A 13,638-nucleotide genomic window follows, 5' to 3' on the forward strand; every position below is an offset into this window, starting at 1 on the left:
CTGCATCCTCCCGAGTTCTCCACCCGTTACCGATTTAAACGTTCCTCAGCTCGCTCTTAAAGAGCTGTGAGGAAGTTCGAATCGCTTCTGGAAACATACGAATGTTACACGATTCCTGGGATAAGGGTCAGCTGTTAATGTTTCATATTTGTTTCAAGAACACGGGTGAAAAACAGAGGGGCGATCATGGAATCCTCGATGTGCTTATGTGGGACTAATCATACTCAAAATTTGAATCACACGATCGGGAAAATTCTCGACCACTAGTGACAGGCGAACAGAATGGCTGGACTCTATCTAGCTATTTCACGTATATGCAAGTTTTACCACCGGAAGCCCGAAAATTAGTCTGATCTGCGATTTTGGTTTTTCAGACCAAATAAGGGGATATCCGCGTGAATATCAAGTATGCAAGACGAAATCATGACGCAAGTCGATAAGCATACACCCTGGAACGGCTAGGGCGCTTGTCGGACTCGGGGATATTGAAACAAAACGCAGATGGTCAGGGCTGCCTAGAGTAAAAGAACCGAAGCGGGCATACCCTCGTTTTGACACTTTCGAGATATGGTGTCACGGCATGATATTTCATAAAGTTTCTGGGCTCTGGAGCTTGAATCAGATGACCTTGAGTTGCACTTAAGTAATAGGAGACAGAGCTTGAGATCTTGTCCAACTCGAGCGGATGATGTTGGGTTTTGCAGCATGCGGCTCTTCCAAACGATACTTTGAAAATCGTGACTCGGGAGAACAGCCAACATGAGTTTAATTAGGTAGAGTAGAGTACTGGTAAGCACCAACATCAGTTTACCTACTCTAACACAGTGCAAGTTCATCGTCGTCTTCTTCATCATTATCCCATCCCAATTGATCATATATTGACTTCTCCGCATTTAAGCGTGAATTAATGGAGACCTGTACCGTGGGAGACGCGCTGCCGTTGGATACAGATCCAGCACATTTTATGGGAGTTCTGAGGGTAATAGGATCGACCGCTTTAGTTGAGAGAACGGAGGTGTCCCCGGACGTTTTCGATACACCAAGTCGGCGTGGAAGTAGCTGAGGTGGAGTCTCCTCAACGCCAAAGGTAGACTCGTTATCGTTTTTCATGTTATAACCTGCATATGAAGCTATGACTCCATTGTTAATATGGGACCTTGGAGGTTTCGTAGGTGTCGTAAACCCAGGCGCGGACGATTTGAAGTTACCCCGTCTCAAAGGTCCAGGAACTTTGAAAGGCTTTTCGGTGGGCTCTAAAACGCCAGTCGGACCAGCTTGAGTATTGACAGTAGAGCTTGAAACCACCGGAATCTGTGAAGAGCGTTTTGACGGGGTTTCTTGGACGGACTTCGGAATGATTTTAGGATTAAGCCTCGATCCGAAGAGATTGTGCGATCGCAGAGCAGAAGATTGAATGACTTGCTCGTTCACGCCAAATGATGTCGATAAACCTATCTCTCCATTCGATGCTAGAGGACGTCTTGAGATGGAAGGCACACTGGATGTCTCACAGTCTTTCTTTCGAAGACCTTTAGGAGTTACAATTACCTGTACTCCTTCGCCTAAAGGGTTCCTGATCGGATCTTTCTGCTTTCTTGAGCTCCCGATCGAAGCCCTCTTCTCCGCAGAATCCGCCCAATCCCGAGCTACCAGCTCTCTGTTCGGCTTTCTTAGGGCATTGATTGCTGCATCCAATTCCTTCTTTTGTTCAATAAGCATGGCCATTTTCCTGAGTTTTGTTTCATGCTGCCGCGCAACAGCATCGAGATCTATTTCCCGGTTATCGATACGCCTGGGCTTTTGGATACCACCCCGTCCCCTTGAGACCAGAGACTGAAAATCCGGCTCGCTGGACTCTCGTTTGAGTTTTGGAACAGCCGCATTGAGTCTTGTTATGGCAGCTTTCTCATCAGTTAGAACGCGTTGAAGAGTCCGACGAGACCTTTGATTTTGTTTCTTGACCGTCTCACCAGCGCTATCCGCTGAACTCTTCTGCCGCAATATAGTGGGACGTTTAGGTGAGGCGGATATAGGCCCACCAAGTTTTCCGCTCAGAGCTCTGCATTGCTCTGGAAGGCGAGAGGCGTAAAAAGGGACTATAACCTCCGTGCAAAAGTCTCGTAGTTTATCGTTCTCCTTACCCTTGTCTTGCCTTTTCACAGGATTAACTGAGACAGGATCATTCGAACTTACCGTATGCCATATACAAAGCCTGTCTACCAGAAGTTCGAGAAGCATGCCTAAGTCCTGAGCTTTCTTCTTGGAGACCTTATTTGCCCGTGAGACTTGCAGCTCTAACTCCGGAATATTTCCATCAGTTGCACCCATAGAGAGTTCCAAGGACATTGCCTCAAGAATCAGAAGTATTTGGAGCTGTGTTTCGCGGAAGCGCAGATCTGCTACCAATTGTTTCAGCTCTTCATCTCCGGAAGATGCTTCCAACGGCGATTCTGCCACATTTCTGTGGCTCCACCACCTTGCAATTAAATCCCGTTCATCTGGATACAAACCATTTCTCCCAATTTTTCTCTTTCTGTTTTTGCGCTTTCCTCCTTTCAGTGAGAGTACAGCGGCTTTTCCACCTTCCGCGAGGCCCAGGGCGAAATTCCGCACCACTTCCGGCACAGAATCTCGATATTTTATATCCATTCTTTTCACAGGCATAATGCATTCCCGGTAAAAGTAATAAAGATCTAACACACGCATGGCTGCAGTATCCTTAGCGGATTGAAAAGCTGCGCGCGCGCGAGAAAGCGGTCCTTTAGCGAAGTAGGCTACAGAAGCCTGTGGGTTGTGAGCCGCCTAAACTACAATTGTCTAGTTTGGCCAAATAACTTACTTTGGAAATATAGAGGGTTTCGAGGTACTGGGTTTTAAGATTATCCAATATGTCTCGGGGGCACGGCGAATTCGCTGATGTCAAAGTGGAATTAGCATATAAGCTGAAATATGTTCAAGTAATATACCTTCGATATTTTTCTGACCGGGACTTCCAAAGGAATTCTCAGGCCCTTGGTGGATAGCATCGTACAAACAGCCTAGTTCGATGGACGTATTTTCTTCCGGTACGGGAACACTCTCGGGCTGTTCAGTGATGTTTGCACTTCCTGTGATTCCTGGCCACTGATCAAATACTAGTGTTACATCGTTTATGGCGAGGTTCCCAAAATTCCCTCCCTCAAAGTCGTGAAGAATTTTAGCTCTCTGGAACCAGTCGTCTTCCCCGGTTGCTGAACCCGAACTTAGACAATGGCCCGTTCCTTCAGGTTTCCAGCCCTTGGACGCGACGATGACGTCCCCTTCTCGAATATGACGACCTAAGGGACATACGGAGTATATACCCTTTTTCACTCTTTCGACAACATATAGCTCCTCCTCACAATCACTTCCTTCTGTTGGGCCCATAAAATTTATAGACGAATGCTTTTCACCGCGCAAACGTGCAACAAGCACGACATGTCTTCCCCTATCCTGTAGTCCGATTTCAAGGGCGAGAATATTTGAAACGAAGAGTTTCCCCGGCGCTATGCTTCGGGGTGGGTTCGGGCAAGGATCCAGCCATGAGAGGGGTAACCTAGATCGTGGTAATAAAATGATAGGTATGAGGGTTTCTGTTTTATCCGATAATGAAGATGTGTAGGGCTGTTGTGCGGAAAGCATTAGCAGAGCTTTGGGTGTTGAACGAGGAGGATTGTACAGTATGAACATGCAGCACACACCTGAATATCGATGGCAGAGGACAATATGCATTTGGCACCGTTCTTGCCATCCTCGTGGAACCTCTTTCTTTTTTTCAATGCCGGGGCCGAAAAGTCACTTTGCGTGTTTAAAGATGCTAAAGATGAGGGTTCGAGTACCGTGACATTTCGAAGGGACGCCATTCATGCTTCACGAAGAGATGAGGTTTATCGAGTAAGAACTAGACTAGAAAAATAGTCCCATACATAAGATACATTAATGTGCAATATGGAGAAGATTCTGATGATTTTAACCCTAACACCTGGTCGAGCGTCATCGCTGGTGATTGCGTTTTCCGGCGCATCTTCACGCGTCATGCCACATCCATACGGAGTACATGTACGGAGTACTCCGTAATAATACGGAATACGGAGTATGAGGTACCCCGTACTCCGTAGGCCGTAGTTCCTTACCCTCCGAATCCCGTAATAGTCCGTATAACTATAAACTAATCACATGACTTGCACTGAGTGGGCAGGTGTTCCAGTAAGACGATCTCATTCTCTGTACTCGGTAGCTCGACTTCCAATCCCTCATGACCTTTGTTGAATTTTGGGGATTATTTTGCATCTTGAGATATCACATCCGTTGAAGCTGCTAAAATTTACATAGAGGTAGCAAAATTGATAAATCTGAAAGAATAAGAGGCCACAATTGGCCCTTTCCATCACCGTTGGGTCATCCACCGTTGCGACTGGGGAAACCCGATTATCCATTGCATATAATTGTATTTCCTTCCTCCCTCAGGTCCGATGAATTAGTGTGGTTCATTTTCTATGTTCCGAAATCCAGACAACTTCTGTCGAAACTTTTACAGCGCCCTCTGTAACGCCATCCAGTAAAAAGAAATTGGTATCACATGTTGAATTTTTTGCCAAAGCGCCGTGGTCATAGGCCTCGTGCAATGAGAGAAAAGGAAAGCGGGAGAAAGAACCATCCATCTATAGCCGTGCTTTGAGTTGTTGAAAACAAAGCAAAATCGTCGCGATCATAAGACATTTATTTCGTACAAAGCGAGGCTGGGAAGTGGGAGACTTAGAACTTGAGAGTCTTGGGCTTTTCCCAGGCGAAGCTCTGGTCTGTGAAGTGGCCATTTTTGGCGGTCTTGTAGTAGATCGGTTTGGCCAAGTCAAGTTCCTGCACAATAACGCCGGGTCGGAGGTCGAAGTTGTCTCTGATAATCTTCACCAACTCGGCGGAAGATTTGGTGGAGGTGCCATAAGTTTCGACGAAGATCGAAAGCGGTTCAGCAATACCGATAGCATAAGAGAGCTGAACAAGGGCACGACGAGCGAGGCCGGCGTTGACAAGAGACTTAGCGATCCACCGTGCAACATAAGCAGCAGAACGGTCGACTTTGGAATAGTCTTTTCCGGAGAAAGCACCACCACCGTGGGCACCCCAGCCGCCATATGTATCAACAATAATCTTCCGGCCGGTTAGACCAGCATCACCCTGAGGACCACCGATAATAAATAAGCCGGATGGTTGGATATGGTAAATGGTGCGGTCGTCCAAGAGGTTTTCGGGAATGACCTTTTTGATGATTTTGTTCAAGATCTCTTTGCGGAGCTCTTCAGTAGTGATATCCTCACTGTGCTGGGCGCTGACAACCACAGTATCAACGCGAAGAGGCTTCATCGCACCATTGTCATGAGCATATTCAACGGTAACTTGAGTTTTAGTGTCAGGGCGGAGCCATGGAAGGCTGCCATCTAATCTAGCCTCCTTCATGGCCCGATTGAGCTTATGGGCAAGCTGGATCGTCAATGGTAACAATTCAGGGGTTTCATCGGTGGCATAGCCAAACATAATACCCTGGTCTCCAGCACCGAGTTTCTCCAGAGCTTCGTCGTAGTGAAGACCTTGGGCGATATCGGGAGACTGCTGCTCAATGGCAACAAGGACATTACAAGTTTTATAATCGAAACCTTTAGAGGAGTCGTCGTAGCCAATGTCTTTGATAGCGTTTCGAATAATTCGTTGGTAATCAAGATTGGCTTTGGTGGTGATCTCACCAAAAACCATGATCATGCCTATTGGTGCAGGTTAATACATCAAATTACAATTATCAACAACAGCTAATATTTTTTCATCTTACCAGTCTTTGTTGCAGTTTCACAAGCGACCTGTCATCTGAGCGTTAGTTTTTTGAATGATGGTCAACGCAAGCGGGGCAAGTCACCTTTGACAAAGGGTCCTCAGCAAGGCAGGCATCGAGGATGGCATCGGACACCTGATCGCTGTGTCTATAGTTAGATTCAATGGGCTCAAACAAGATCCACTTTTACAGGGCGGCTTTGGTCAAGCACGTACGCAATCTTGTCTGGATGGCCCTCTCCAACAGACTCAGAGGTGAAGAGGAAAGTACCCTCTCGCTTTTGCACGCCGTTTGCGATGGAGCCCATTGTGCTTGAGTCTCGGAAAACAATCGATGCAAAAAGAAAGTTGGGATAGAACTGAGGTAGTTGAAAAAAAGGGAGAATAAAAATGGAAAAGGGATAAAGGCAAGAGGGAATGCTGATGGAAATGAGGGAGAGAGGGGTTTTGAGAGGAGGATTTCGGAGTTTCTCTTTTCAAGGGAGGGGCGGAGCAGTGGGCTTTTTGCTTGGGGGCGCGGAGTAATTTTTGGTTCGTTCGGGCTCCGAGCAGTGTTTGCTCTGTTTGTCTGGATTGCGACATCGGGTGTCGGAAATGGTAGGCGGATTAGAATGGCAGAACAACGCATGCCTCTATTGTGCATACTCTGCTCGTCATGGATAACCCCACCCATCCCAACTTGGAGAAAGCAACAAACAAGCTCAATGGCCTTTAGCAGAGTTATTGATCAGAGACACTAGGAGGATGTGCTGTCGTGAAGTCCGTGTTCCTCCCGCAAAGTTATCCATCCACACACTCAATTTCTCACACCCCACCAATTAACTAGTCAACATCCCGGGCGGAGGAGAAAAAACCACTTCTTCAGGAAACACACAGTTACAACTGAATTTTGTCTTAGCCTTCTGGCCTACCATCCAAAATCTTTCCATCCCTACTATGTCAAAATTCGGTGTTTTGGTTATGGGCCCAGCGGGCGCCGGCAAGACGACCTTTTGCACCGCGCTCATACAACACCTTCAAAACGCGCGACGCAGTTGCTTCTACGTAAATCTCGACCCCGCCGCTGAATCTTTTGCCTATGAACCGGATTTGGACATTCGAGAGCTTATTACTCTGGAAGATGTGATGGAAGAATTGGGTCTTGGCCCAAACGGCGGTTTGATGTACTGTTTTGAATTCCTCCTTCAGAACCTCGATTTTCTCAACGAAGCGCTGGATCCATTGAGCGAAGAGTATTTAATTATATTTGACATGCCAGGTCAAATAGAGTTATACACTCATGTGCCGTTACTGCCGTCGCTGATACAATATCTTTCCCGTGCTGGCCCGTTGAATATTTCGCTTTGCGCTGCATACCTCATGGAAAGCATATTTGTGGTGGATCGCGCAAAATTCTTTGCTGGCACCCTGAGTGCCATGTCTGCCATGATTTTACTAGAGATACCGCACGTCAATATCTTAAGCAAGATGGACCAGGTCAAAGGGTTGGTGGGAAAGCGGGAACTGAAGAGATTTATGTCCGTCGACGTTGAGCTGCTGAATGATGAAAAGAATGATGGAGAAACACCCTGTGATCCCTCATCTACCGGCGAATTACTAAGCGGCAGCTCCTTCAAACGGCTAAACCGTGCTGTCGGTCAACTTATTGACGACTTCAGCATGGTATCGTTCTTGAAGCTAAACGTGCAGGATGAGGATAGCATTGCGGGAGTGCTAAGCTACATTGATGACGCCATTCAGTTCCATGAGGCACAAGAGCCGAGAGAGCCGGCAGACGAGCAAGAATATGACCTGGAGTGAGGCAGCTTCTGCGTTGTTGAATACTCCTAAAAGCCTGAACATGATAAACCGTTGGGGTCGGAAAGCCATTTGAGGCTTACCATCTACTTCGCTCCCGATCACGATGCTGTGGCTTGGAAGGCTGCAAAGGTCCATTCATCGCACGAGAGGCTTTTTCCCACCAGGACCGGCCTCTACAATGCGGCTTCAGCTGACCTGGCTGAGCCGCAAATCTAGAAACCTGCCCTTTCGAGCGGTGAGAATGGTGATATGCGAGAGTGACACATAAAGAGACCGCATGGGCTCCAGAAAGAAAATAATGGTATACGCATCAAGATGCCACGAGCACAGTCACCCATAGACTTCGATATGAAATAGTCCAAGAAAAACCTCAGTTTATGGCATGCTTGTAAATATGCCAATTAAACTCTTGCAATAATCCGGCTATCCCCTTTGACCCGAGTTCAGCCTCCGTCCCTGTCCTGTTCTCTTATACCCAGGCCCGTTTCTGCTTCGTGTAGAGGTATCACTTTCACTCAACAGCTGCTGTATGAATCCTTCCATCAGCCCCAAAATCCAAGCGGCATCTTGCGATGCCTTTCCCCATCCGACCTTATATACATAATAACCGCCACCCAAGATCGCACTCCAAAATAGGAGCCGGAGAAAAAGAACAATCCAAAACGTAATCACTCGCCGAGCATAATCAAGGACTTTGAGCGAGATTACGAGAATGAAGAAAAGGATCAGGATTGAGTAGAGATCCGGGGGCGAATTGATCAGGGTGTTTATAGGGTTGATGATATATGGTTCGGCATATACAAACCGGAGGTATTGGAAGTACTCATTGGCGATAGCGGCATAGGAAGCAATCTGGAGATACACGGATGGTGGAATATTCTCTCGTATTGTGTGGAAAGTAGGGATGACGTATTCTACAAATAAAACGTAGACAATTAGCTGACTGTCAATTGATCTAGTGCTTCCTTATATCCATTAAAAGGAGTGGTTTTCTCTATTACCTTCAATGACCTCCATCTCCCTGGCAACTTCTTCGATCGATATGCCACACAATTTATGAATGTTGAGCTACGGGAATATGCTCATAGAGATCGCGCACTGCGTGCGAATATTTTCGTGGAGCGGTAACTTTTTCAGGAGGGGTGAAATAATGGAAGGTTGATTTCGAGCTCAAGAGAAAGAGTGAGGCCAGCCAGCTTTAAAAAGTCCAACAGTAACAGCCAGGGAATATTCAGTCCGGGGTATTACTACTTGGAAAAAGCAATGAAAATAAAATAAAAAAAATATTATGTTTCGAGGTTACAAATCGTGCTTTTCCGACGGCTCGCATACTCGGTACTCTGCACCTCGCGTTGATGTTTCGCGCTCCCATGCAAACGGAACAAACGTTTGATACTCATATTATCCCCTCGTCCGGCCGCCAGGCAAAATTAGCGTAGAAATTAGCGTGTACAGTAGTGTATTTAATACTGGAATTCTATTGGAAACTGGTGTATTTGGCTGTATTTAGCAGTAATTTGTAATTTATTCCCTCTAAGCCTATTTTGATTATATTACTCTGTACTCCGTACTCTGTACTCTGTACAATTCCATAGAATGGCACTGTTCCCAGCAACACCCCTTGAGGCAGAGAGCTACTATAAGCTGAGCAATCATATAGTGATCTAGGGACCTGCCCTTTCTTCATTTGACTCTGTTGCTTTTTATATACTGACACCAGACACAAAATGCCATAGCTGACAATGTAGTTTGTGAATGAATAAGATCCATACTTGATTATTGTGGTAGTAGGGGGTCAGCAGATTTGAAGAGAGTCTTATAGAGTTGTTCCCAGAATGCCATATGCCCAATCAGTCTAGTAGTAGAGCAGGAACAAGATAGCTGGTAAAGCATATAAGCATTGATTATTGCATGGTCAAGCAGCCACCAGAGAACTGGCAGTCAGGTCCTCTAGCTGGTGTGATGGGTCTCATAGGATTCTCTATACTCCATACTGATTTGATATATCAATGAAAACGCGTTTTTGAAAATCAACACAAAAACCAGCTATGAATGTGTTTTGCTTAACCAATAGATTCCCATATATTTTAGTGTGTGAACCTATTGGTCAGAAAAACGCCATTAATACTGTAGTTTGTAATCTGGTACCAAGGCGCTAATTTTGCCTGGCAGCCGGACGAGGGGCTTGGCGTCTGTATGGAGTACTGCCAAGAGCCTTGGCGGAAAATCCGAAAACAAACCTTATATATGGCTGCGCATTTTGAATTGCTCTTCAGGATCGGATCTACAATCCAGAAGCGTATCAGCATTGGTGGTTTAGTGGTAAAATCCGTCGTTGCCATCGACGGGCCCCGGGTTCGATTCCCGGCCGATGCATTTCGTGATAACTTTTTTGGATCTTTTTTTAAAGGTGAGGATAGCAAAAAGTGCTCTATTGTCCTCGGCAGAGATGTCTCTCCTCCTTTGTACGAGCTATTTCACAGAAAAACTAACATTAACTTTGGGTAGCTCGCTCTAAGTATTTCTTTAGTAAGGGGCAAGTTGCCTCCTAAAAAGGGTGAGAGTAATGGTCTTGTTTGTTTGAAGCATGCACACTGAAGCCCATCCATTCTTTCACCAATTGAAAGCCTCTTCAAAATAATCAATTCCTTTGTACCCTTTTTTAAGTAAATCACGTACTGCGGCTCTCGTATCATCTGCCATCGCCGCTGGACCACACACTAACACTGCCGTTTGCAGGCCGCTATTGGATACAGGCTCCTCGTCTCCGTAAGCGTCATACAATGAATGGTTGATTATCTTTGTGATATTCGGACGACCATGCTTAATTGGTATCGACGTTAAAGCGCGGTGGCCATGGATTGGATCTGTGTCTCGAGAAAGTAGCTGGCTAGTTTCGTCAAGCGCTTCTTCGGCCGACGGCGATGAACATGTGGAATACGACGTGGAATAGAATTCTGTCCTAATGCCCATTTGGCTAAGCAAACGCAGCTTCTCCCCGTCGAGGAGCTCATTGTAGAGTTCCCGTTGCTTTGAGGCCATAATCAACGTCATATTTCTTGTTCGGGTGGCCGGAATAGGCAAGCCTTTAGAATGAGGGGTATCTTCCGTTAGCTGTAAAACGGGCCCGCATGAACGTCTCAAGTGCTCCTCGATATGTGGCCATACACCCGCAAATCCAGCTCCTCCGGCAATCAGGATAACATTTTCGTATTTGTGTAGCGGAATTGAGACGCCATACGGGCCTTCAAGAAGGAACGTGGACTGAACTGCACAGCCTTGCGAGATGCATTCCGACTGTAACCTCCGCGTCCAGCCGTTAAAAGGTCGAATCCAGAACGTGAGAGAGTGACTGATTGGCATTTCGATCTTGTGCCTCCCAGGAGAGACAGGCCTAAAGTGATAAGGTTCCCCTTCTATGTGTTGGGACCAACTGCCAACAGTGAATGGATGGCTTTCATAACCTCTCAATTTCAGCGGCTGATAAATATAGTAAAACTGCCCCGGCCGAGGAACCAGTGTTCCCAAGCCTGGGACGATTCGAAGTCGGATGAGGTTAGATGACCTATCGTAGTACGCTGTGCCTTTCGAAATCAACGGCTTCTTGCCATTGCGGCGGAGGTAAATATTGCAGTGTACCAGCTTGACGAGGCGGGCGGCCCTTTCTAATAGCCAGACAATCACCACCGGCCAGAGATATTTGTCATATCCTCCTGTAAAGATGCTCGTATGGCTATTAACAGTTAGCATTGCTCGGTGTTAGAGTCCTCGGATCATAAATGGTGGTATTACATGAATAAGCCAACTAAGATTACCGCTGAAAGGGCTATATGAATAAGCAGGAAGACCTCATAATAATTACGTCGGAGCCAGATAGACGAAAATCCAAGGAGGAGCCCCATTCCGATAGTACCCTAAATGACCAATGCATTAGAATAGGGAAACTGAGGAAGCTAAGGGTCATGCTCAAACTTACCACTGCTCCCATGTACCACCACGCCGACGGCCAATATGAGAGATACGAATGCACTTACAACAGTCAGTTGCATAGGTCCATGCTGGAGGGCTGACTTTTCTTACCCCTTAGAGTCAACACGGTATAGCCCACGGAATGAATGATCGCTTGTATTGTGGCGACTCTGGCAACAGCGCGGTGAAAAAGGTTGAAAGTTCCGAAGTTCCAACCTGTAGCCCAGAGGAAAGGATTATTTCTTCCTGCAAAGAGCCATAAAAGCACTAGATTCGCATATGACATTATGCCTGCTCTATCAGAGAGGTAGCGCCATGCCTGGGTAGAAATATCATCCCAGCTAAATCAAATTTCATGTCAATTCCCGGTTTTCTGCACCCGAAGAAACACACACACACATATATATATATGTGTGTGTGTGTGTGTGTGTAGGATCCGAATACACTTACTAAAGATTTCCTTTGAAGACGTCGTACCCAACAATAGTGAGGGCTAGGCTGAGAAGATAATAGAGGACGATCACGATGGCCTCGATGCGGGTAGGAACTGCACACCAGTACAAAAGCCGTTGATGATAATCGCCAATTGCAGGTGGAAGGATTAAATAAGCTCTGATCCAATGGCGAGTGGTGAGAAAAGCCGAAGCGAAACGTCGCGGCGCGGATCTCGCGAGCGAATAATGCCCTTCTTGATCGTATCTCCAACGGAGTAATCTACCAGCCAAGAAATATTCATATAGACGATTAATAACACCACATAGTAGAACGACACCCCAAAACCAGTAGGAAGCGTTCCTATCAGCCGAATTAGCATGGGAACTAAGATAAGATATCATTGTAATAACCAACTCACCCGAATGCATGGTGTGCCCAAGTCTCGAAAGCCCATGCTCTCTGCGAGTATATGCTATTAGCTATTCTAAGATGTATTCAAAGAACATAACTGAAATATAAAAGAGCATCTCACATTAGTCCTAAATGCCCTCCAAAAGTAATTCCCTGAAATAAGAACCGGTTCCGGTAATCGTATCCTCTTAGCCACTTCTCCAAACTCCACCACTCTCAACGAAGCAAGATACTCATCAGAAAGCTGCGGTTCCACATCTTTATAGGGTATTCTTTTAAAGCCTTCCTTTTCGCAATCACCATCCAACACGTGCAAACCGGGCTCAATATTCGAGAGAGAGCAGTATAGCTTTATAGCGGCGTAAAGAGAATAGGTATGGAGCCTATTTGTGCAAATATAACCAGTGTATGTAGAATTGAGGGAGCCGGCGAATCTTATATGAGACAAAGCCTCTGCAACTGAAATTACACAGCGGGCTGATTCAGGGATATCGGCGGCCAGGGACACCCCGGCCGAAAGGACGATGGATACGGAAAGAAAGCGCATTGCTTACTACCTTTCTCTGTCTTTCAGGAGAGAGTCTCTAAAAACAGCGTGGAGATGATGGGAAGTATCCTGTATAAACGAGCCTCTTCTCACGAGAAAGGACAACAAAGGGAAAGGCAAAGAGAGCAATGTCACAGAGCACTTCTAGAGTCTTAGCATTTCCGGAAAATGGGAATGTAACGAGTTACCGAGCTATTTTTCTTTCCCTTTCTTTTTTTAAAAAAAAGGAACCAGGGGAATCAATCTCTGTGTGCCGACAACACCCGATTGAAGAAATGCTAGGTGCTCGGACATCCGGGCCTCGACACTGACTATTTTCGACTCGGGATGCAAACACAAAAAGCAAGGATAAAAAAGAACAAGGTATTTTCACTTTATCTTAAGTGTCTTCGTAAGGCACCGGTAAATCTTCAGGAATGCATTTGAGAGAAGAACGAACAGGCGCAAGGCGAGAAAGGTGGCTACACGGTTACCAGAAGGCCGCGCATGAAGAAAATCTGATCAGATAAGGAAGAACATGGGCCGATAGGCCCACTTCACGCCTTGGCTTGGCAAAGTCAGGCGCCGCATCCTGCTGCGAGAATGGTTTATCGTTCGGATGGATGCCTGGCCAGTTGTTAACCTCAGTCAAGTGAGCC

The 13,638-nt window shown here is 46.3% G+C and overlaps 5 protein-coding genes and 1 non-coding gene across 6 annotated transcripts; 2 read left to right on the forward strand and 4 right to left on the reverse strand.

Moving 5' to 3' along the window:
• Positions 1-816: 816 nt before the first annotated feature.
• CIMG_08969 (uncharacterized protein) lies at positions 817-3,881 on the reverse strand (the record flags this gene model as incomplete). Its single annotated transcript, XM_001239347.2, has 4 exons — positions 817-2,784; positions 2,840-2,913; positions 2,967-3,642; positions 3,720-3,881. The coding sequence occupies 4 exons, from the start codon at positions 3,879-3,881 to the stop codon at positions 817-819; spliced, it is 2,880 nt and encodes a 959-aa protein (XP_001239348.2).
• Positions 3,882-4,224: 343 nt separating this feature from the next.
• CIMG_08970 (S-adenosylmethionine synthase) lies at positions 4,225-6,318 on the reverse strand. The gene is made up of 4 exons (XM_001239348.2): positions 6,055-6,318; positions 5,924-5,981; positions 5,840-5,867; positions 4,225-5,774 (listed from the first exon to the last, which is right to left on the reverse strand). Exons 1-4 carry the CDS (start codon positions 6,144-6,146, stop codon positions 4,774-4,776), a joined length of 1,179 nt encoding a protein of 392 aa, XP_001239349.2. The 5' UTR covers positions 6,147-6,318; the 3' UTR covers positions 4,225-4,773.
• Positions 6,319-6,544: 226 nt separating this feature from the next.
• Positions 6,545-8,084, forward strand: CIMG_08971 (ATP binding protein). Its single transcript, XM_001239349.2, has one exon. It carries the CDS (start codon positions 6,775-6,777, stop codon positions 7,636-7,638), a length of 864 nt encoding a protein of 287 aa, XP_001239350.1. The 5' UTR covers positions 6,545-6,774; the 3' UTR covers positions 7,639-8,084.
• Positions 7,969-8,973, reverse strand: CIMG_08972 (uncharacterized protein). Its single transcript, XM_001239350.2, has 2 exons — positions 8,640-8,973; positions 7,969-8,552 (listed from the first exon to the last, which is right to left on the reverse strand). Exons 1-2 carry the CDS (start codon positions 8,653-8,655, stop codon positions 8,062-8,064), a joined length of 507 nt encoding a protein of 168 aa, XP_001239351.1. The 5' UTR covers positions 8,656-8,973; the 3' UTR covers positions 7,969-8,061.
• Positions 8,974-9,943: 970 nt separating this feature from the next.
• Positions 9,944-10,014, forward strand: CIMG_15098. Its single transcript has one exon. It is a non-coding gene; the product is annotated as a tRNA-Gly (tRNA).
• A 12-nt stretch (positions 10,015-10,026) lies between these two features.
• On the reverse strand, positions 10,027-13,000 carry CIMG_08973 (FRE family ferric-chelate reductase; the record flags this gene model as incomplete). The annotated part of the gene is made up of 7 exons (XM_001239351.2): positions 10,027-11,371; positions 11,431-11,552; positions 11,615-11,667; positions 11,719-11,948; positions 12,058-12,402; positions 12,461-12,501; positions 12,575-13,000. The coding sequence occupies 7 exons, from the start codon at positions 12,998-13,000 to the stop codon at positions 10,252-10,254; spliced, it is 2,337 nt and encodes a 778-aa protein (XP_001239352.2). The 3' UTR covers positions 10,027-10,251.
• Between the last annotated feature and the right edge of the window lie 638 nt (positions 13,001-13,638).

Source organism: Coccidioides immitis (genome assembly GCF_000149335.2).
Source record: "Coccidioides immitis RS genomic scaffold supercont3.5, whole genome shotgun sequence".
Lineage (NCBI taxonomy): Eukaryota > Fungi > Ascomycota > Eurotiomycetes > Onygenales > Onygenaceae > Coccidioides > Coccidioides immitis.